General features: G+C 41.7%; 1 protein-coding gene across 6 annotated transcripts in view; it reads right to left on the reverse strand.

Moving 5' to 3' along the window:
- Positions 1-350: 350 nt before the first annotated feature.
- The window catches only part of camk2g2 (calcium/calmodulin-dependent protein kinase (CaM kinase) II gamma 2), a 358108-nt gene continuing 340285 nt past the window's right edge, over positions 351-18173 (reverse strand). For 5 of the 6 annotated variants that reach the window (XM_078531015.1, XM_078531018.1, XM_078531013.1 and 2 more), the window contains 4 exons: positions 17012-17087; positions 5589-5683; positions 3822-4067; positions 351-2622 (listed from right to left, as the gene is read on the reverse strand). In XM_078531015.1, coding sequence (XP_078387141.1) covers positions 3835-4067; positions 5589-5683; positions 17012-17087 — 404 coding nt within the window. In that variant the 3' untranslated portion in view covers positions 351-2622; positions 3822-3834. Of the gene's footprint in view, positions 2725-3821; positions 4068-5588; positions 5684-17011; positions 17088-18173 lie in introns of all 6 variants that reach the window. The other variant, XM_078531014.1, reaches the window with a different exon arrangement.

The raw sequence follows: 18173 nt of genomic DNA on the forward strand, positions 1-18173 counted from the left end.
TTCAGATAAGTTCTCAGTAATGCCTACTGTTGAAGTCCAAGGTCTTCGGCCAGAATAAGGCACAACACGCCAGCAGATACTTAAAACACTCCTACTCTTGCTTATATTTGAAGTTTAAGAAACAGGCACCTTTCAATAGATAAATGGTGTTCCCCACATCCCGATTACACTTTCGGCATTCCAAACATATTTCAGTTTGGAGTGGGAATGATGAAGTGTTCAAAAGCTGAATAGATGCTTTGAAGTAACCCCATACCAATGTGACACGCGAACATCTCTGGGAGGCTGATGACCTCTCTCGGCTGCTGGGTGTGAGATGCTATGGGCCCAAGGACTGAGACAAACCCAGGTTATGTACACAGAATTGTGTTTATTTTAAAAGTGCGAGACACACAGAAACAGGTTACATTTAGGTAACTAAAAGTATTGAGTCTCAAAATGAGTGAAACTTGGCGAGACTGGTTCAGGTATGTTTACAGGACCACCGATTATCTTTGCTAGCTAGAAATGGGCAAATGTTGGGCTAATGATCTTTGTGCTTAAACCACAGTTCTGAACTATTTGGGCTGGAACGGGTGACTTTTTCTTTTGACCAGCCCACCCTTAAAGATATGCAACAGGAGTAGCTTCTGAATACAAGACGGTTTTTACTTCAGCAATCATTCAAGATGTAGATAAAGGAATGAGGTAAAGCAAATGTAGGAATGGCTCCCTAAATATAACCAATAATAGTCCCAAAAAGGACAACCCCAAACATTATCCGACTTTATCTGTCCAATCAACAGACTAAAACCATTCTTGACCTGTCTGAAGTACAGGCTCCAACCACTGGACAATTTAAAATAATGTAAAGCATATGATTTGCAATGGGAAGTTGTCCCAGATGCAGAGACCATGACTGGGTTCTGCCAGGGTATCTGATTAAGGGAAACTACATTCAGTTTCACGTATTTTGGACTCTTTTTTTAGTGAAGTAACTGAAAACACTGAATACCGCGTACTCTTAAAGTTTTAAGAATGCTCCTTACTAATTGACAACTTTTATTTTAATTTTTCGCCAAACAAATTCAAGCAGGCTTTAAGGTAAACATCCATCAACTGCAGCGGTTAAAACAAGATGCACCGATCGATTTTCTTTTCATTAAATACTTTTCTTTAAAGATCAAGTCCTATAGTAACAAAGCTATGAAGATCTACCAACATTCATAACAAACAAACACTGGGTATTTTTTTTTTATATATCATGCAAAATCCTGCATCAATTGCCTTATTTAAAACTATAAGATATTAGCCCCATAAGATACAGTAACAATGCAATTAATTTACGTTGCCTTTTTTAAACAGGAATTTTATCATATCAAGCTCAGGCTTAAATTATATAGTACATACTGTCCAGACTGTGCAAGATTGTTAAAGATGCAGAACTAGGTACATCATTATTTTTGTCAAGTAAACACATACAGTGAAAATATTGACCATAAACAACACATGCATAACCTCTGTAAAACTGCATATATATTTTAAATGTGTGACCATTTTATCCTCAGGTGGCCAGCCCCTCCCAGCTAGCACAGCGGTGTATCAATGCAAACTCCCTGTGCCTCATGTTTGATCTTAACACTCTGAATAGGATAATGTTACCTTGCTATACATTGACACCATACCTCAATGACACAAGGCAGAGTATAACCACCAGGCAGCTCAAATGGTCATGATAGTAACTAGATTACAACATACTGCAAACTTTTGTATGCAAATGACTCAGCATCTTTTAAACCAAAGATAAATTTACTGCACTTAGGCCACGACAAAAACTTCAATATTATACATTCATATTAATTTTGCTGCAGAGAACACTGGAAGAAATGTTAACAGATGAGAAAAATACTTTTTTTTTTGTGTGTGCTCCATTTCAGTAAATGAGATCACAGCTTCACTTTGCAATAGTTTGTTAGGAGAGAAAGAGAGAGAAAAAATACAGTCGCCTATAAGTATTATTTTTTTTGTTTCAGTTTCACAGAACAGCGATGTCATAAGTCTTGGCCTTCGCATTTCACATATGTCGCTTAACACACTCCAGGAGGGTTCTCGGTTTAGCAATTAACCTTTACCCCTCATTGACAGAAGGAGCTGCAGTTTGCATGGTATCCTTCTGGCATCTTGACCTGAACCTACTGTATCAATATTACTCTCGTAGTGACAATTACTGATCAGAGTTAAAGTAACCTTGATTAAATCTTGACAAGAGTGGCATACTTTTTTTTAAAAAGAAAGATCTCTGAGCTCTACACCAGCTGTTAGCTTTGTGATTTTTAGTTATTTTATTTTAAATTATGGATGTCCGTACTTTGGCAAGTAACAGGTTCAGAATCTACTTCGTATGAACCACTGCCATCAAACAAGTGAGTTATCAGGTACATATACAGCAGCCATTTTATCTGTACACCTCCCATACAGCAGAAACAAACACGATGGATCCATGAAAACAACAAATAGGCAGCCACCACAGCATCATACACATGCAGATTGGTGCATGGTGCTGCTGGTCTTCAAGAGTTCACCACGACAGTGATCAGCTTCAGTCCATTGTTCAGACGAGAAGTCTACTCCAGCATCTCCAAACTGCAAAGCAGAACACAACGCGTTCACTCTGTGTTTCTTGCTAACAGGTAGCATTCTAGTGAACCTGCACTGCCTCGACATCATTCCTAGGACGCAGCACCCCTGAAATGGCACGTGCGAAACCAGCTGTGTCAAAGCTTTATAGAAACGCATCATCACAACTCAACTCTTTGTTTCCCTACCTTCTGCTGTAAAACCCTCAGCAGCACAAATATAAACGAGACGAGTTGACTATCAGCTCAGTCCTCTTCATCTTAACTCCTTCCAAAACACCAAGGAGCTACTTCAAACATTCACCAAGCTCCAATAAACGTCTCATATAGAGGTGGGATTTGAACCCCTTGTGAATAAGTTAGGATGAAAACAGGTAATTATATTGCAAACCTTAAATTCAAATACAAGCATCCAAATTATTATTTATATCAAGAAAAAGAATTAGTGCAGGTTGGCTAATTTTATTTCCATGAGGGGAAATTTATCGATCAAATAAGATTCACAAACATATGGATATGGATTCCATTCAGACCAATTTAGCTAATCCATCCATAAAGCCTTTGCAGTTCCATGGGGATAAAGTGGGGGAATGGGACTGACCGGATTGCTCCACAGAGTGCCGGCAAGGACTCAATGGGCTGAATGGCCTCCTTCTGACTGTTATGGCTCTATGAGTTCCTCTCCTGTGACAATGTAAAACTGTTTCCTAAAAGACATTAGGATTCCACTCCTTGCTCTTCCCAGGAACCTATTCCATGTCTTGACCACTAAGTGGTCAACCTTCCCGATTTCCATTCTTAAATTTGCCCCTTAGTCATTTGAATCTATGCTTCTTTGTCCCACTTGCATGAATTAGTTGAGGTAGTGATTGAGATTTAGTTCTTCCTGTATCATAACTATTTTGATTAAGGTCTCCACTCACTTGCTTACAAGGCCAAGTCTTCCTTCAATTCCACCGCTGAAACAACAGGACACATTTTGTACACCTGGCCTCTTTGTGGCACATTCCTGGGAAGGGCTCGACCATCAGAAGGGGAGGCTTCATCAGCGGGCTCCATGGACGTGTTATCTCGGGCCCTTATCCTGCACCTCTACTCCCCTGGCTCAGTGTCTATAGGGGCGCAGGTGGTCTACCCACCATCTCAGCCAAGGAAAAGGGAGAAGAAAACACCTGAACATGTGATAAAACGTAGAGATGCTACTACCTGCAGTATGTGTTCACTGGAGTGGAGCAGCGGGGGCTCCTGAGCAGTGGAAGTGTATGTTCTGCCACTTTCCTTCGCGACGATGCCAGACGCGGGTCTCCTCAGATTGCGTGGTCCTTGGCCTGCCCTGACTGTCGATGTACTGCGTTAGACGGATGTAGGCAATGCAGGCAGCATCCTCCCCGATTAGGTGGACGTGGGGGTTGAGAATTGTAGTGTGGATTGGCTTATTGTTCTTTGACAACACTAAAAAATGATGCAACAATTAAAAAGCTAGACAGGTTACACTTGAAAAGTAACAATTGCGTCAAACCACCACAATCAGACTCATTTGTTGGAGAAAGACACTCGGGAAATTGCAATCAGATTTTCAGTATGAAAACGCAGAACTATGGAGAAATCTTGTTCTTTTTTTGGGTCTCGTTCTCCCTCTTGTTTAACTCCCCCAGTAACTGAGAAATGATCTGATTCTCAGCTTCTGCCAATTGAACAGTGTGGGCACAGCATTAACCAATAGAAAACATTGACTAGCTACAGGTGTGACTATGGTGTTTCAGCCACAAGCCATCAACCAATACTTCGTGCCTCCACACACCCGTGACAAACATTTATCACCATTCAGTAAGCGAGGAAGTAAAATACTCACAACAGTCAGAAAAACCCTCATATACTCTGCTTTTCATCTTACCATTTTACCAATAAGGCACAAAAATGGTTATAGTTCAGATGCAGACACTGCAATTTTGAGTATTGGTCAACAACTGTGTCCATTCATGATTTTTACTGTATTTGCCAATCAGAAACGCAATTTTCCACAGCCGGATTTCCAATTCCTCATGTGTGGTTAGTGGCTAATATTCTGTCCCAGGAACAGACCATGTACATTTCTCTTACATTCATCCCCCATGCGGAAACACTTCATCTCCATCTGGTGTTCCTCCCCCCTCCCCACACCCCAACCCTAACCTGGCACTGGAATATTGGAGGATGACATACACAAGCACATGCTCTACTAATCTGAACAGCATTCAACACTGTAAATTGCTATTTCAACATCGCTCATTCAATTTTGCTCTGGCAACCATCACAACGTAGTTACTGGTTTTAAGCGTTAGGTGGCTGTGTGGGTGGAGCTTCTGAAGTTGCTGTCCTAACTCCATTGTCACCTTGTCACTGGGGGAAGATGGTGGTGTAGTGGTAATGTCACTGGACTAACAATCCTCAGGGGGCACAGCTTCAAACCCTACCACAGCAGCTGGTGGAATTTAAATTCAGTTAATAATAGAATTGTAACCAGTGATGGTGACCACGAAACTATCACCAGATTGTTGTAGAAACCCATCTGGTTCACTGATGTCCTTTAGAGATTGTTGTCCTTACTTGGTTGGGTCTGGCCTACATGTGACTCCAGACCCACAGCAATATGGTTGACTCTTAACTGCCGTCCGAAATGGCACAACAAGCCATTCAGTTCAAAGGTAATTAGGGAAGGGCCATAAATGCTGGCCTTGCCAATAATGCTCACATCCCATGAAAGAATAAATAAGAAAGAATTGTGTGTGTGTGAACATAACTTAAATTTATCAACTAACCATGGGCAAGGTCTGGGGCAATTTGCCAATAAGAAAAACCAGACCCACTTTCTCATCTTTGCCTGGACAGCATTCAATGTGTTGGAATTTGTGAGCTATTCCACAGTGTTGCTGTGCTAGAGGAAAGCTGGTGTGATGCAAATCTTTGCAGTTCTGAATGAAATCACATACTTACAGTTCTCAAAATAAAACTTGTGGAAGTCCATTCCCTCCACTAGGTTTCCGAGGGCTTCAGGTTCAAATGAGGTTAGACCCGGGTCACAGATTTTCCTGAAAGAAACAAACCCTCTCTTTACTCTCAGATTCTCAAAAATATTACGATGGGGTATCGTTTTTCAGACATGTGCCCTCTGTAAAGAGACCGCGGTAAAACTTTACTCAAAAAATATTGGTGATTGACTGTAATGCAGAGGCTCAATCTTGAGCCTCATTATTGAAATCAGTTCCATTAGGATTTTTGCATGTGGTGGCAATATCAAATTAACTGCTTGGTGAAACGGGGGGTCCTATTTTTTTGCAATGGGCTGGAACGTCCCATCAATCAAGCTGCCTTCATCTCGTATATACTGTACTTGCCTGGCTGGGCTGCACTTGGAGGTTTGGGGAGCCATTATATAAAGGATATGAAAGTGATGGAAAAGATGCCATGAGGATTCATTGGGATGTTACCAAGGTGAAGAGTTACAAATTGAAGAGACTTAAGGAGATGGGGCTTTCTTGTGAGGCCAAGGGGTGACATTGTGGAGGCCTTTCAAGATTATGTAAGGTTTTAATCTCATTAAGTTTTTGTGAGAGTGTAGGGAATTGAAGATAGTCACAAAAAAAAATGAAAGGGGAGGTTAGAAACAAATCATATTCGCGTAGAAAGGGAGCTCTGAATGTGGAATTCTGTCACAAACCACAGATGAAGCATAATCTGTATTTAAAGCAGAATGAGGTAAATGTGTGCAGAAGATGAATATCACAGGGGATAGAGGTGTGGAGGTTAGATGAAGTTGTTGATATGGTGATAAACAGTATTAGTGACCTAGTGGGCTGAATGGCATGTACTGTGCTGTAACAACGATATGATGCCTTTAACACAGTAAAACATAGTGCTTTGCTGGAGTGAATTCAGACAAAAATTGTTATATTAATAGAATCACATTCCAAGTTTTGTACTGAATTAGTACTCGAAACACAAAAGTGGAGATGTTGGTTCCTTTCTTTTCGACACAAAGGAATATGAAGAATGTGAAGACACTGCACAGCAGTTGCAGACAAATCAACGCCAATATTTGGGAGGGAATTCAATTAAAACTTGGATAAAAATACTGAAGTATATGGAGAAAGAGCAGGGAGATGGGGTTAGAGTAGACTATTCTGATTTGCAGTCTGTGCAGTGCTGAAATTTCAATGCTGTTGAAATCCTAATCCAACTAAAGAGGTGGGGAAATGTATATTGTATAAAAACAAAGTTAAGCTAATGTAGGTTCAAAGGGAAACCCTTTTCCCTCAGTTTTTTCAGCGCTGCATAATGAAAGGGTGGTCAACAGACCTCTGGGAATGAGCTTGCTATCAATGGAGGGGCAGGAGGGATTGGATTTCTGTGCAGAAGCAATGTTTTCATTGGTGAAACTGGCAGGTCAACTGGATCGAGCACTTGGTCTCAATCAGCGAGATGCCAACTGCTTTTTAATGGAAGAAGTTCTATAACTCCAATAATGGGCTTGTGCACCCAGGGGTTAACATGACAAAGGCGGTCCTGCCAACTGCAATGTATTGTAACTTCCATTTCATATTTCACTGTGAATGGAAATCAGCACAAGCTCGCTTTGCAGGTGCCAACTTCAACAGTATCAGCTTCAACAGTATCAGTAGTTCCATATAAAGTGTAAGGGAATATTTTCCCTAATTATGTTGCATTGTTCTTAAGGGTGGATTGACATGAAGAATCATCAGAAACTAGGATTGTTTCTGCAGCAGTTTGAAGCTTGGCCATTCATAGTCTCCAGGGGGCTCCCTCAGCTTTCAAATCTACACAAACTGCTCCCCCTCTATTTTCCAGCATTAGATACCTACAGTGCCAACAACTTGTATTCATATAGCGTGTATAACTTAGTAAAGCATCCCACTGTGCTACAGATGAATGTTAACAAAATTTGATACTGAGCCACATATGGAGATATTAGGGCAGATGACCTAAAGCTTGGTCAAAGAGGTAGGTTTTAAGGAGTGTCCTGAGGTGAGAGAGAGAGAGGTAGAGAGAAAGAGAGGCTTGGGGAGGGATTTCCAAAGGTCATGTCCTTGGGAGCTGAAGACACAGCCACCAACACCAACAGCCACCATCAGAGATGTTCAAGGAAATAGCAAAGGAGAAAGGGGTACATTTGACCACATTGCTTGTCCCCCCCACCCTGAGTGTAGGGTATGATTGGTTGTACACGCATTGTTTGTCTTTCACCAGCTGAGAAGCTGGCCAGACTCTCATCTCGTTTCCCGGAGATATTAGAGGAGGGACCCATGTGTTGAGATCTGTTTAAGGGAAGGAAATTTGCAGAGTGCTTGCTTCACTCTATCTGTTATTTGATTGCAACCTAGTGACAGGATGAAGTTAAGTTGTCTGGAGATTGGACGGCTGCAGTGAATGGATGTCCTGCATTTTCTGATCAGACCCAGGGTCGTTCTGCAAGAAACAAAAGCAATTATGATTGAAATGATGGGGATGTGAAAGGTTGACCCAGGACATTGAATTTTACCATTTCCACCATGCCATGTGGGGAGGTACTGAATGGACATTGGGCAAAGGGGTAGGGGAAAGGGCAAATCATCACTCCTGTGGCCCATGATATCCTCTTGGCTAAAGGAGGTGCTTGGTGGAACCTTAATAACCAGGTGGATGCACTTTAAAAAGTTACAAGCAGGACAAGTTTAACTAGGTCATCCATAACTTAAACCCGGACAATAATGGAACTAGCACTGAGAAGCTTTGTTTCATTTCTTACTTTCTATTGTTTTTGTGGCAAGCTGCTACTGATTTCTAAACTACCATGGCAACCACACCTTATAAAGAGCACTATCTCCTGATCAGAGTGCAGTATTCACTCTCCAAGATTAATGGCCATGCCAGTTTCTCTTCTTAACTCTAGCATTTAATTTTGAATAAATCTTTATTACTGTGCTTTTCTGCAAGTTAAAATGTTTCCCTCCACTTTGAAATGTAGAGTGAAAAGCACAACAAAGTCTCATGGAGGCTGAGATAAAACCCTGCAAAGTGCTATTGTCAAATTACACAAGACTCCCAGCTACTTCCTTTGAACAGACAATTGTGGCTACAATGAGCTTACTGAGCAGCATCAGTAATGTGGAGAGGGCCCCAGGCGGTGTCAGCAGTGGCTCAGTGGGTAGCACTCTCGCCTCTGAGTCAGTGAGACTCCAGAGACTTCCACACTAAATCCGGCTGACACTCCCAGCCCTGCGTTGTTGGGAGTGCCCTCTTTCACCCGATACTGGATTTAAACTGAGGCTCCATTTGCTCTCTTGGGTGCATGTCAAAAGATCCCAGGGCACTTTTTGAAGAGGGGCAGGGAAGTTAATCCCTGTAACAAAAACAAAAATACCTGGAAAAACTCAGCAGGTCTGACAGCATCTGCGGAGAGGAACACAGTTAACATTTCGAGTCCGTATGACTCTTCAACAGAACTAAGACATATAGAAATGAGATGAAATATAAGCTGGTAGAAGGGGGTGGAACAGGAGAGCTCGAAAGAGCGCCAGTGATAGGTGGAGGTCAAGAAGAGATTGCCAAAGATATCGGTGCTGCTTCATGCTCTCGTCTGGATCTGGAAAAATTTATTAATTTTGCTTCCAATTTCCACCACTCCATCATTTTCACATGGTCCATCTCTGACACTTCCTTCCCTTCCTTGACCTCTCTGTCTCAATTTCTGGTGATACACTGTCCACCAATATTCACTACAAGCCTACCGACTCCCACAGCTACCTCGACTACAGCTCCTCACACCCCGCTTCCTGTGAGGACTCCATCCCATTCTCTCAGTTCCTTCGCCTCCGTTGCATCTGTTCTAATGATGCGAATTCCAAAACAGTTCCTCTGACATGTCTTCCTGCTTCCTTAACCGAGGTTTTCCACCCACATCATCCCAGAACCATGATAGGGTCCCCCTTGTCCTCACTTATCACCCCACCAGCCTCTGCGTTCAAAGGATCATCCTCCGCCATTTCTACCAACTCCAGCATGATGCCACCACCAAACACATCTTCCCTTCACCCCCCTGGCGGCATTCCGCAGGGACTGTTCCCTCTGGATCACCCTGGTCCACTCCATCACCCCCTACACCTCAACCCCCTCCCACGGCACCTTCCCTTGCAACCGCAGAAGGTGCAACACCTGCCCCTTTACTTCCCCCCTCCTCACTGTCTAAGGGCCCAAACACTCCTTTCAAGTGAAGCAGCATTTCACTTGCATTTCCCCTAACTTAGTCTACTGCATTCGTTGCTCCCAATGCGGTCTCCTCTACATTGGAGAGACCAAACACAGACTGGGTGACCACTTTGCGGAACACCTTCGGTCTGTCCGCAAGCATGACCTAGACCTGCCTGTCATTTGCCATTTCAACACTCCACCCTGCTCTCATGCCCATATGTCTGTCCTTGGCTTGCTGCATTGTTCCAGTGAAGCTCAACGCAAACTGGAGGAACAGCACCTCATCTTCCGACTAGGCACTTTACAGCCTTCCGGACTGAATATTGAGTTCAACAATTTCAGATCATGAACTCTCTCCTCCATCCCCACCCTCTTTCCGATCCCCCCTTTTCCAATAATTCATAATTTTTTTTTTTACAACTATATTTTTTTTCTTTTCCCTCCTATTTTTAAATTTATTTCGATCTATTGTTTCATCTCCACCTTTTAGCCCATTTCGATCCCTTTCCCCCACCCCACCCCCACTAGGGCCATCTACCACTAGCTTGCTTCCCTTAATGTCCCCATTAGCACATTCCTTTAGATAATATCACCACCGTCAACACCCCTTTGTATTTTTGTCTATGACATCTTTGGCAGTCTCTTCTTGGCCTCCACTTATCACTGGCCCCTATCGAGCTCTCCTGTCCCACCCCCTTCTACCAGCTTATATTTCATCTCATTTCTATATGTCTTAGTTCTGATGAAGGGTCATACGGACTCGAAACGTCAACTGTGTTCCTCTCCGCAGATGCTGTCAGACCTGCTGAGTTTTTCCAAGTATTTTTGTTTTTGTTCTAGATTTCCAGCATCAGCAGTATTTTGCTTTTGTCTTCGAAGTTAATCCCTGTGTTGTGACTAATAGTTTTCCCTCGAGCAACAACACTAAAAAGAGAAAAAGGGATGTTCATTCTCACGTTGCTGTTTGTGGGGGCTTGTTGTGTACCGATTCCCCCTACATTGTAGCAGTGAGTACACCTCAGAAAAGTATTTAATTGGCTGTGAAATGCTTTGGGACTTGTTGAGGTAGTCCAAGGCACTACAGAAATGCAAATCTTTCTTTAAAAGCAGTCCTGCCACTTACCAATGTCTTTTCTTCCTTTTCTAGGACAGCATTGCTGAAACTTTGACTATAGAAGAGTGGCTTCAAACTGTGTTTGTTAGACTGTGAGACTTAGCCTCTCCTTTCTTTCGGGGAATTGAGATTTGTTTTCATTCACTTCTGCTCTAACCATTCTTTAAACAGGCATGTTCACCTTCCTTTCCACTTTAGTTGAGAGCCATGCATTCATTTGAAAGGTCACCTTACGACTGCTTTTTCATCAGGTGACGCAGTCCTCCAAATGTTTATTTAAATTAGGATTTAAATGTTAATATTGAGCTTCAGCTCCATGACATTTTCATGGGAATTATGTTTTAGCTTCTATTAGTCATCCACGAATTGTAATTAAACATAGTACCTGAGAGAATTATCTTGTGCATCGACTACAAATTATAGTTTTCTTATAAATAACTTACCATAAATATTTACAATTGCCTAAACTTGTAAAAGCAGAACCACATCATTTATATCTCTTCTAACCAATTATCTATCTGTAAACATCTCCTGTTTAGCCTACATCAGACATAATGCTTCAAACTGTCAAAAAATGATATATCTGCTCTGTGTTTCTGATAATCCAGCACACCTGGCCCCAAAAGAAGTTAATACTATATACAATCTGTATAATCTGTATAATCCTATATACAATCTGTATAATCTGTATAATACTATATACAATCTGTATAATCTGTATAATACTATATACAATCTGTATAATCTGTATAATACTATATACAATCTGTATAATCTGTATAATACTATATACAATCTGTATAATACTATATACAATCTGTATAATCTGTATAATACTATATACAATCTGTATAATCTGTATAATACTATATACAATCTGTATAATCTGTATAATACTATATACAATCTGTATAATCTGTATAATACTATATACAATCTGTATAATCTGTATAATACTATATACAATCTGTATAATCTGTATAATACTATATACAATCTGTATAATCTGTATAATACTATATATAATCTGTATAATACTATATACAATCTGTATAATCTGTATAATACTATATACAATCTGTATAATCTGTATAATACTATATACAATCTGTATAATCTGTATAATACTATATACAATCTGTATAATCTGTATAATACTATATACAATCTGTATAATCTGTATAATACTATATACAATCTGTATAATCTGTATAATACTATATACAATCTGTATAATCTGTATAATACTATATACAATCTGTATAATCTGTATAATACTATATACAATCTGTATAATCTGTATAATACTATATACAATCTGTATAATCTGTATAATACTATATACAATCTGTGCCTTTCTCTTTTCTTGTAGGGGGTAAATTTTGCTAGAACATGTTTCTGTGAACACACTATGCCCTCAATAGCTCGCTCAGAGTAGTGGCTATTCTTCATGTGCGCCCAGGTAGCAGGTGCCAGTAGACTATTGAACTCTGGGTAGGAGGCAGAGGGGGCCGGTGGGGGGAGAAGAAAAGGTTAAATTCAATCAAAACCAATCCTGATCTCATCCCACGTCACATGGGGGGTGGGGGGGGGTTTACTGGATAGTCACTGTAACCCTGGAAGATATTTGTTTGTCACTCTTCCTAGTCTGGTTCATTGGAAGGCAGTTATACTGTGCCCACTGCTGCCCTGTTATGAATGCTTCAGAGTTTCCTGGAGTCAGTATCACTGAGCATTGCACCACTTGAAGGAATTGCTCATTCAGCGATTAAGAGGGCTCGAATGTTAGGAACATAGGAGCAGGAGTAGGCCATTTAGCCTCTCGAGCCTGCTCCACCATTCAACTAGACCATGGCCGATTATCTACCTCAAAGCCATTTCCCCATGCAATCCTCATATCCCTTGATGTTATTAGTACCTAGAAATCTATCGATCTCAGTCTTGAGCATATTCAATGACTGACCCTCCACAGCCTCTGGGGCAGAGAATTCCAAAGATTCACCACCCTGAGTGAAGAAATTCCTCCTCATCTCAGTCCTAAATAGCTTGCCCCTTATTTTTAGACCATGACCCCTGGTTCTAGACACCTTACCCAGGGGACACATCCTATCCACATCTACCCAGTCACGCCCTGTAGGAATTTTGTAGGAATCAATGAGATTATCTCTCATTCTTCGAAACTCTAGAGAATACAGGCCCAGTCTCCTCAAATCTTTCCTCACAGGACAGTCCTGCCATCCCAGGAATCAGTCTGGTGAACCTCCGCTGCACTCCCTCTATGGCAAATATATCCTTCCTTAGTTAAAGGGACCAAGACTGTACACAATACTCCAGGTGCAGTCTAACCAAGGTTCTTTACAATTGAAGCAAGACATCTTTACGCCTGAGTTTATTTCTCTATTTACAACCTTCTAAGTGTTTTTTTAAGGTTGCATAAATAAAACCACACGTGGTTACGGTAATCAATGAGTTACTTTTGTGTTTTTGTGAATGTTTTTGTGACTGGAAGCCTGTGTCCAGTGGTGTACTGCAGAGTTTGATGCTGGGTTCCATGTTGTTTGTAGTGTACATTAATGATCTAGACATGAATGTAGGAGGTATGATTAGTACATTCACGGATGACATGAAAATTGGTGGTGTGGTAAATAGCGAGGAGGAAAGCCTTAGATTACAGGACAATATAGATAGGCTGGTCAGATGGGCAGAACAGTGCCAAATGGAGTTTAATCCTGAAAAGTGTGAGGTGATGCATTTTGGGAGGATTAACAAGGCAAGGGGGTTCACGATGAATGGTAGGACCCTAGGAAGTACAGAGGATCATGGGGACCATAATGTGCATGTCCATTGTTTCTTGAAGGCAGCAGGATAGGTGGATATGGTGGGTAAGAACGCATATGGGATACTTGCCTTTTTTATTAGTTGAAGCATTGAAAGAGCAGGGAGGTTATGATGGAGCTGTATGAAGTGTTAGTTAGGCCACATCTGCAGCACTATGTGCAGTTCTGATCGCCACACTATAGGAAGGATGTGATTACACTAGAGAGGATGCAGAGGAGATTCACCAGGATGTTGCCTGGGCTGGAGCATTTCAGCTATGAAGAGAGACTGGATAGGGTGGGGTTGTTTTCCTTAGAGCAGAGAAGCCCGAGGGGAGACCTGATCGAGGTGTACAAAGTTATGAGGGGCATAGGCAGGGTAGATAGGAGAAAACCTAGATTTAAGGTAAGGGGCAGAAGGTTTAGAAGGGATTTGAGGAAGAGATTTTTCACCCAAAGGGTGGGGGGTATCTGGAACTCACTGCCTGAGGGGGTGGCAGAGGTAGGAACCCTCACAACATTTAAGAAGTATTTAGATGAACATTTGAAATGCCATAGCATACAGGGCTATGGGCCAAGTGCTGGGAAATGGGATTAGAGAAGATAGGTGCTTGATGGCCGGCACGGACACGATGGGCCGAAGGGGCTCTTCTATGATACTAATATTTCAGCTGCTCTGAAGGGGCAATGAAGAAATTGGTGTTGCAAATAAAGAAGCCTGGTTTTGAAGTGAAATGTTATGTATAGTTCCAGAAATGTGGACATCTGCCTTCAGTCTTGATTCTAAGACACCCAGTCTGAGTTGGCAAGGCAGTAATGAGTGTTGGCTTGACTTTAAATGAAAATTATTTTCTTTTAATTGTTGGAACTGAGCCAATATTTATAGTGTGTAGGCTCAGAACAGCAAACTCTAGAACAGTGGCTGAGCTACTGGGGACACTCACACAATACATTCTATGACTTTTTCTCCCCCATCCTCCCACACGTTAATTAGTATTATTCCCAATTCAGTGCCTTACAAGTACAAGATGAACCCTACTAACTGGCACTAAATTGAAAACCATGTTGCTTCTGATGAGTTTTTCATATACAAGGAATTGTTTGCAATCCACCTCTTCAACCACACACTCTCAGCAATAGATTAATTTCTACAAAACAACAGCCTTTGTTCCCAATTCATTTTGACTATCAGGTTGATAATTGGCTGGGCAGCTAATGCTTTTAACATGACTCACTCAGCTACTGAGGCCCACTTTAAATTAGGCAACTGGATGCATGGAGTTTCCATGTGTTTGTATAATTGATCTTTCTCTAGATTATATTTGGGGTCTGAAACTTGTGCATTCTGCAATAGCCTCCATTAAATTGAAGGTTAACTCAAGTAGTACAGCTTTTGATTAATGCGGTTTCTGTAGGATTGATGGGTGATTACAGCAGTAGGTTTTGCAATTGCATTTAACCCAGAGCAAGATACAATGTGTGGGAGAAGCTGATAAACTCAGGACTCAACAGGAGAGTTTCTTTTGTGCTCAGCTTTTATTTTGAACACCTTTTATCCAAGATGGCGAATTACATTGTGTTTTGGGCAAAAAGCAGGAAAAATTCCCTATTTAAAAAAACATGATTAAAAGATTATCCCCATGCTTAGTAAATTTGTAGACATATTTAAACTTTGTGCTGTATTAGCAGGCAGCTTCATACTGTAAATTCTCTGCATTACAATTTTCTATTTTAGATAGACTGAAGCATTGCGCATTTAAAAAGGCTTAAGCTGCATTTTTAAAGGTTCCTTTGTTCGTGAGAAGGAGAAAGGCTTGTTTTGCTGCTCAGAATTATTTACTACGTCTCCTATTTTAGTATTCTTTACTCATTTGTACTGCACTCCTTAAATCCAAATCATTGATGTGCACAGTGAACGGATGGAGTCCCAGAACAGAACGCTGTCAGTCATTGCTACATAACCCCATTCACTCAGAGAAATTCATCTTTATGTTTCCTCTCTTCTCATCAGTTTTTAATCCAGTGTATTATCTTTCCCCGAATTCCATACCATTGCCCAAACCGGTGTCTAATTTCTGCTTCTGCCTCTCCTTGGTGAGTTAACTCACCGGCCGGGATTTTCCAGCCCCACCTGCTGCCAGGATCTTCTGGTGCTACCGAAAGTCAGTGGATTTTTCGCTCGCCCGCTGCATCCCTCGTGGTGGATCCCGCTACAGCGGTTCCGGAAAATCACGATCATCACCTTTCCAAAATTTGTCCAAATCCAATCTGGTGCCCTTGCTTTCCACTAACTTTTTACCTCTCTGTTTGGAACTCGCACCTCACCATATTATGGTCACTGTTGCAAAAGTGGCTCACTTGCATTTAATTCATCTACCCGATCTATTTTGTTACCCATAACCAATTCTAGCAACACCTTCTTCCCCTTGTAGGTCAAACCTACTGTTTACAGAAGGAATCCTGCACACATTTTAGAAATTCCTTTACTCCATTTACTCTGTCCCTGTGTTGTAATCAATGAACGGATAACAAACATTTCCTGGAAGAATAATGTTGGAATTCCTACTCATCTCTCTCAACTATCTACAGGTTCCCTCTTCTGTTTTTCTCCCACAATTTTGTTTGCCAGCTGTTATTAGTCTTGTTCCACTGAATAATTCACCAACAATTTCACCTGAATATCTCTCACCTTCACCTAGCTTGTCACAGGAGGACAATCCATCGTGCTAGACTGGCCACAATGAAGCTGAACTGAATCTTGCTCAGTGAATTGTGAAGACAAGGAAGATATAACCCCAGGGAAGAACTTGATATGAGTTCACTCCTCTTACTCTATGACACTGGCCCCTCAGAATTTCGTTAGGGCTTCTCAATAACTGGTCACCATGAGGCTGAATTACCCTCGATTTACCTGTATTGTGAGGGTCAGTCAACACCTTCTTTAAGCCTCAGCATGAAGCTGAGGTGACAGCTTATGCCACAAAAGGGGTATAAAATTCCTTTACTCCATTTACTCTGTCCCAGAAGGCTTCCTTGAGCTGAAGTTATCTGTCCCTGAATTTTTCTTCCACCCCACTGACCCTCAAAGGTTCAAGTACCTGCCAATACTGGGGTGCAAACCCAAAGGTGCAACATTATGAATCAAAACCCCCATCCATCACACAGCTGGTGTGTCTCTTTGCTCAGGAAGCTAGCGGTGGACCCAGTGACCATTCTACTGCCCTGAACCAGCCTGAACTTACGTGTAAGCATCAAAATCTCCATTGTTGATTGCTTCAATGAGCTGTTCAGTGATCTTGATGATGTCCTGCTTGCGTGCTAGAAGTTGCGAAAACATAGAAAGGAAGGGAAAAATGAAGATGTAGCTCGGTAAAATATCAGATTTCAGAACTGAGATTCGAGATATCTGAGTACTTGCCGTGCAAAACAAAAATGTTATTGTTTTATCAATTATCAGGCAAACTTAACAGACTGGAGCACGTTATTCTTGAGGCAAGATTCCAATAAAACTAACTCTGACTTCTTATCAGAATTTGTTAATGTGTCTCTGCTGTGCAAAAATAATCCAGCACAGTTGAACATGATGTTGCATTCTGTAGTATCGATTAAGGCTGTAAATACTACTCAGGCGACTGGCACCCAAGCAAACTCGTCAGCCATTGTGTGTAACAACAGCTCTGTTTCTCAAAGGGAGCATTTTCTAAACCACCTTCTATCGCTGGCTTAAGGTGAATTGCTAACACAGCTGAAACTTCAACAGCAAACCTTCCCTCAAACAGAGATTTCAAAAGTTGCAGCACTTGCCAACAAAAGAAGAAGCTAATCTTGCAGGTACTTACTTTCCAGATCTTATCCAGTTTGTCTCAGTGCAACAGCTGCCTGCACAAGAATGTTTAGCAGAAAACCTGGCTCACCCAGCATTTACTTAGTGGCCACAGGGGTGTGTGAAGGAGTGCAAACATGGGACAGAGCTACTGTACACTCAGTATGTCTGCGACTCAGGGGGAAGTCCAGAGCACAGCAAATAAAAAAAACAGTGCTTCTTACATTCAAGTGAACTCCTGGCGATTCACCTCCCGTTACCACAAGGCACAATTATGACCGTTTGCTCTCTGCTTGAACTGGCAGATGCACAAAGTGCTTTCACTGCTGAAGTTGACTTTCACTTGATGCGCGCGTCCGGCTTTGTAGAGCACGATGCTCCCTCTCTTCCTCCCGGATGCAGCTTGTGTTCACACGTTGCTCCGAGCTCCTTCCCCAGGAACAGGCGGGCGGTTGAAGAAAGGTGCCTGTGCCAATTTGGGCCCCTTGGGCCACAATACAGCCAAACGTTCCTGCCATAAAGCAAATTATCCTTCGCCAGTACCAGTCTCGGTTAGGAACTGTGCTACTTAGGGTCACCAA

The sequence above is a fragment of the Cetorhinus maximus genome, chromosome 27, assembly GCF_964194155.1.
Source record: "Cetorhinus maximus chromosome 27, sCetMax3.hap1.1, whole genome shotgun sequence".
Lineage (NCBI taxonomy): Eukaryota > Metazoa > Chordata > Chondrichthyes > Lamniformes > Cetorhinidae > Cetorhinus > Cetorhinus maximus.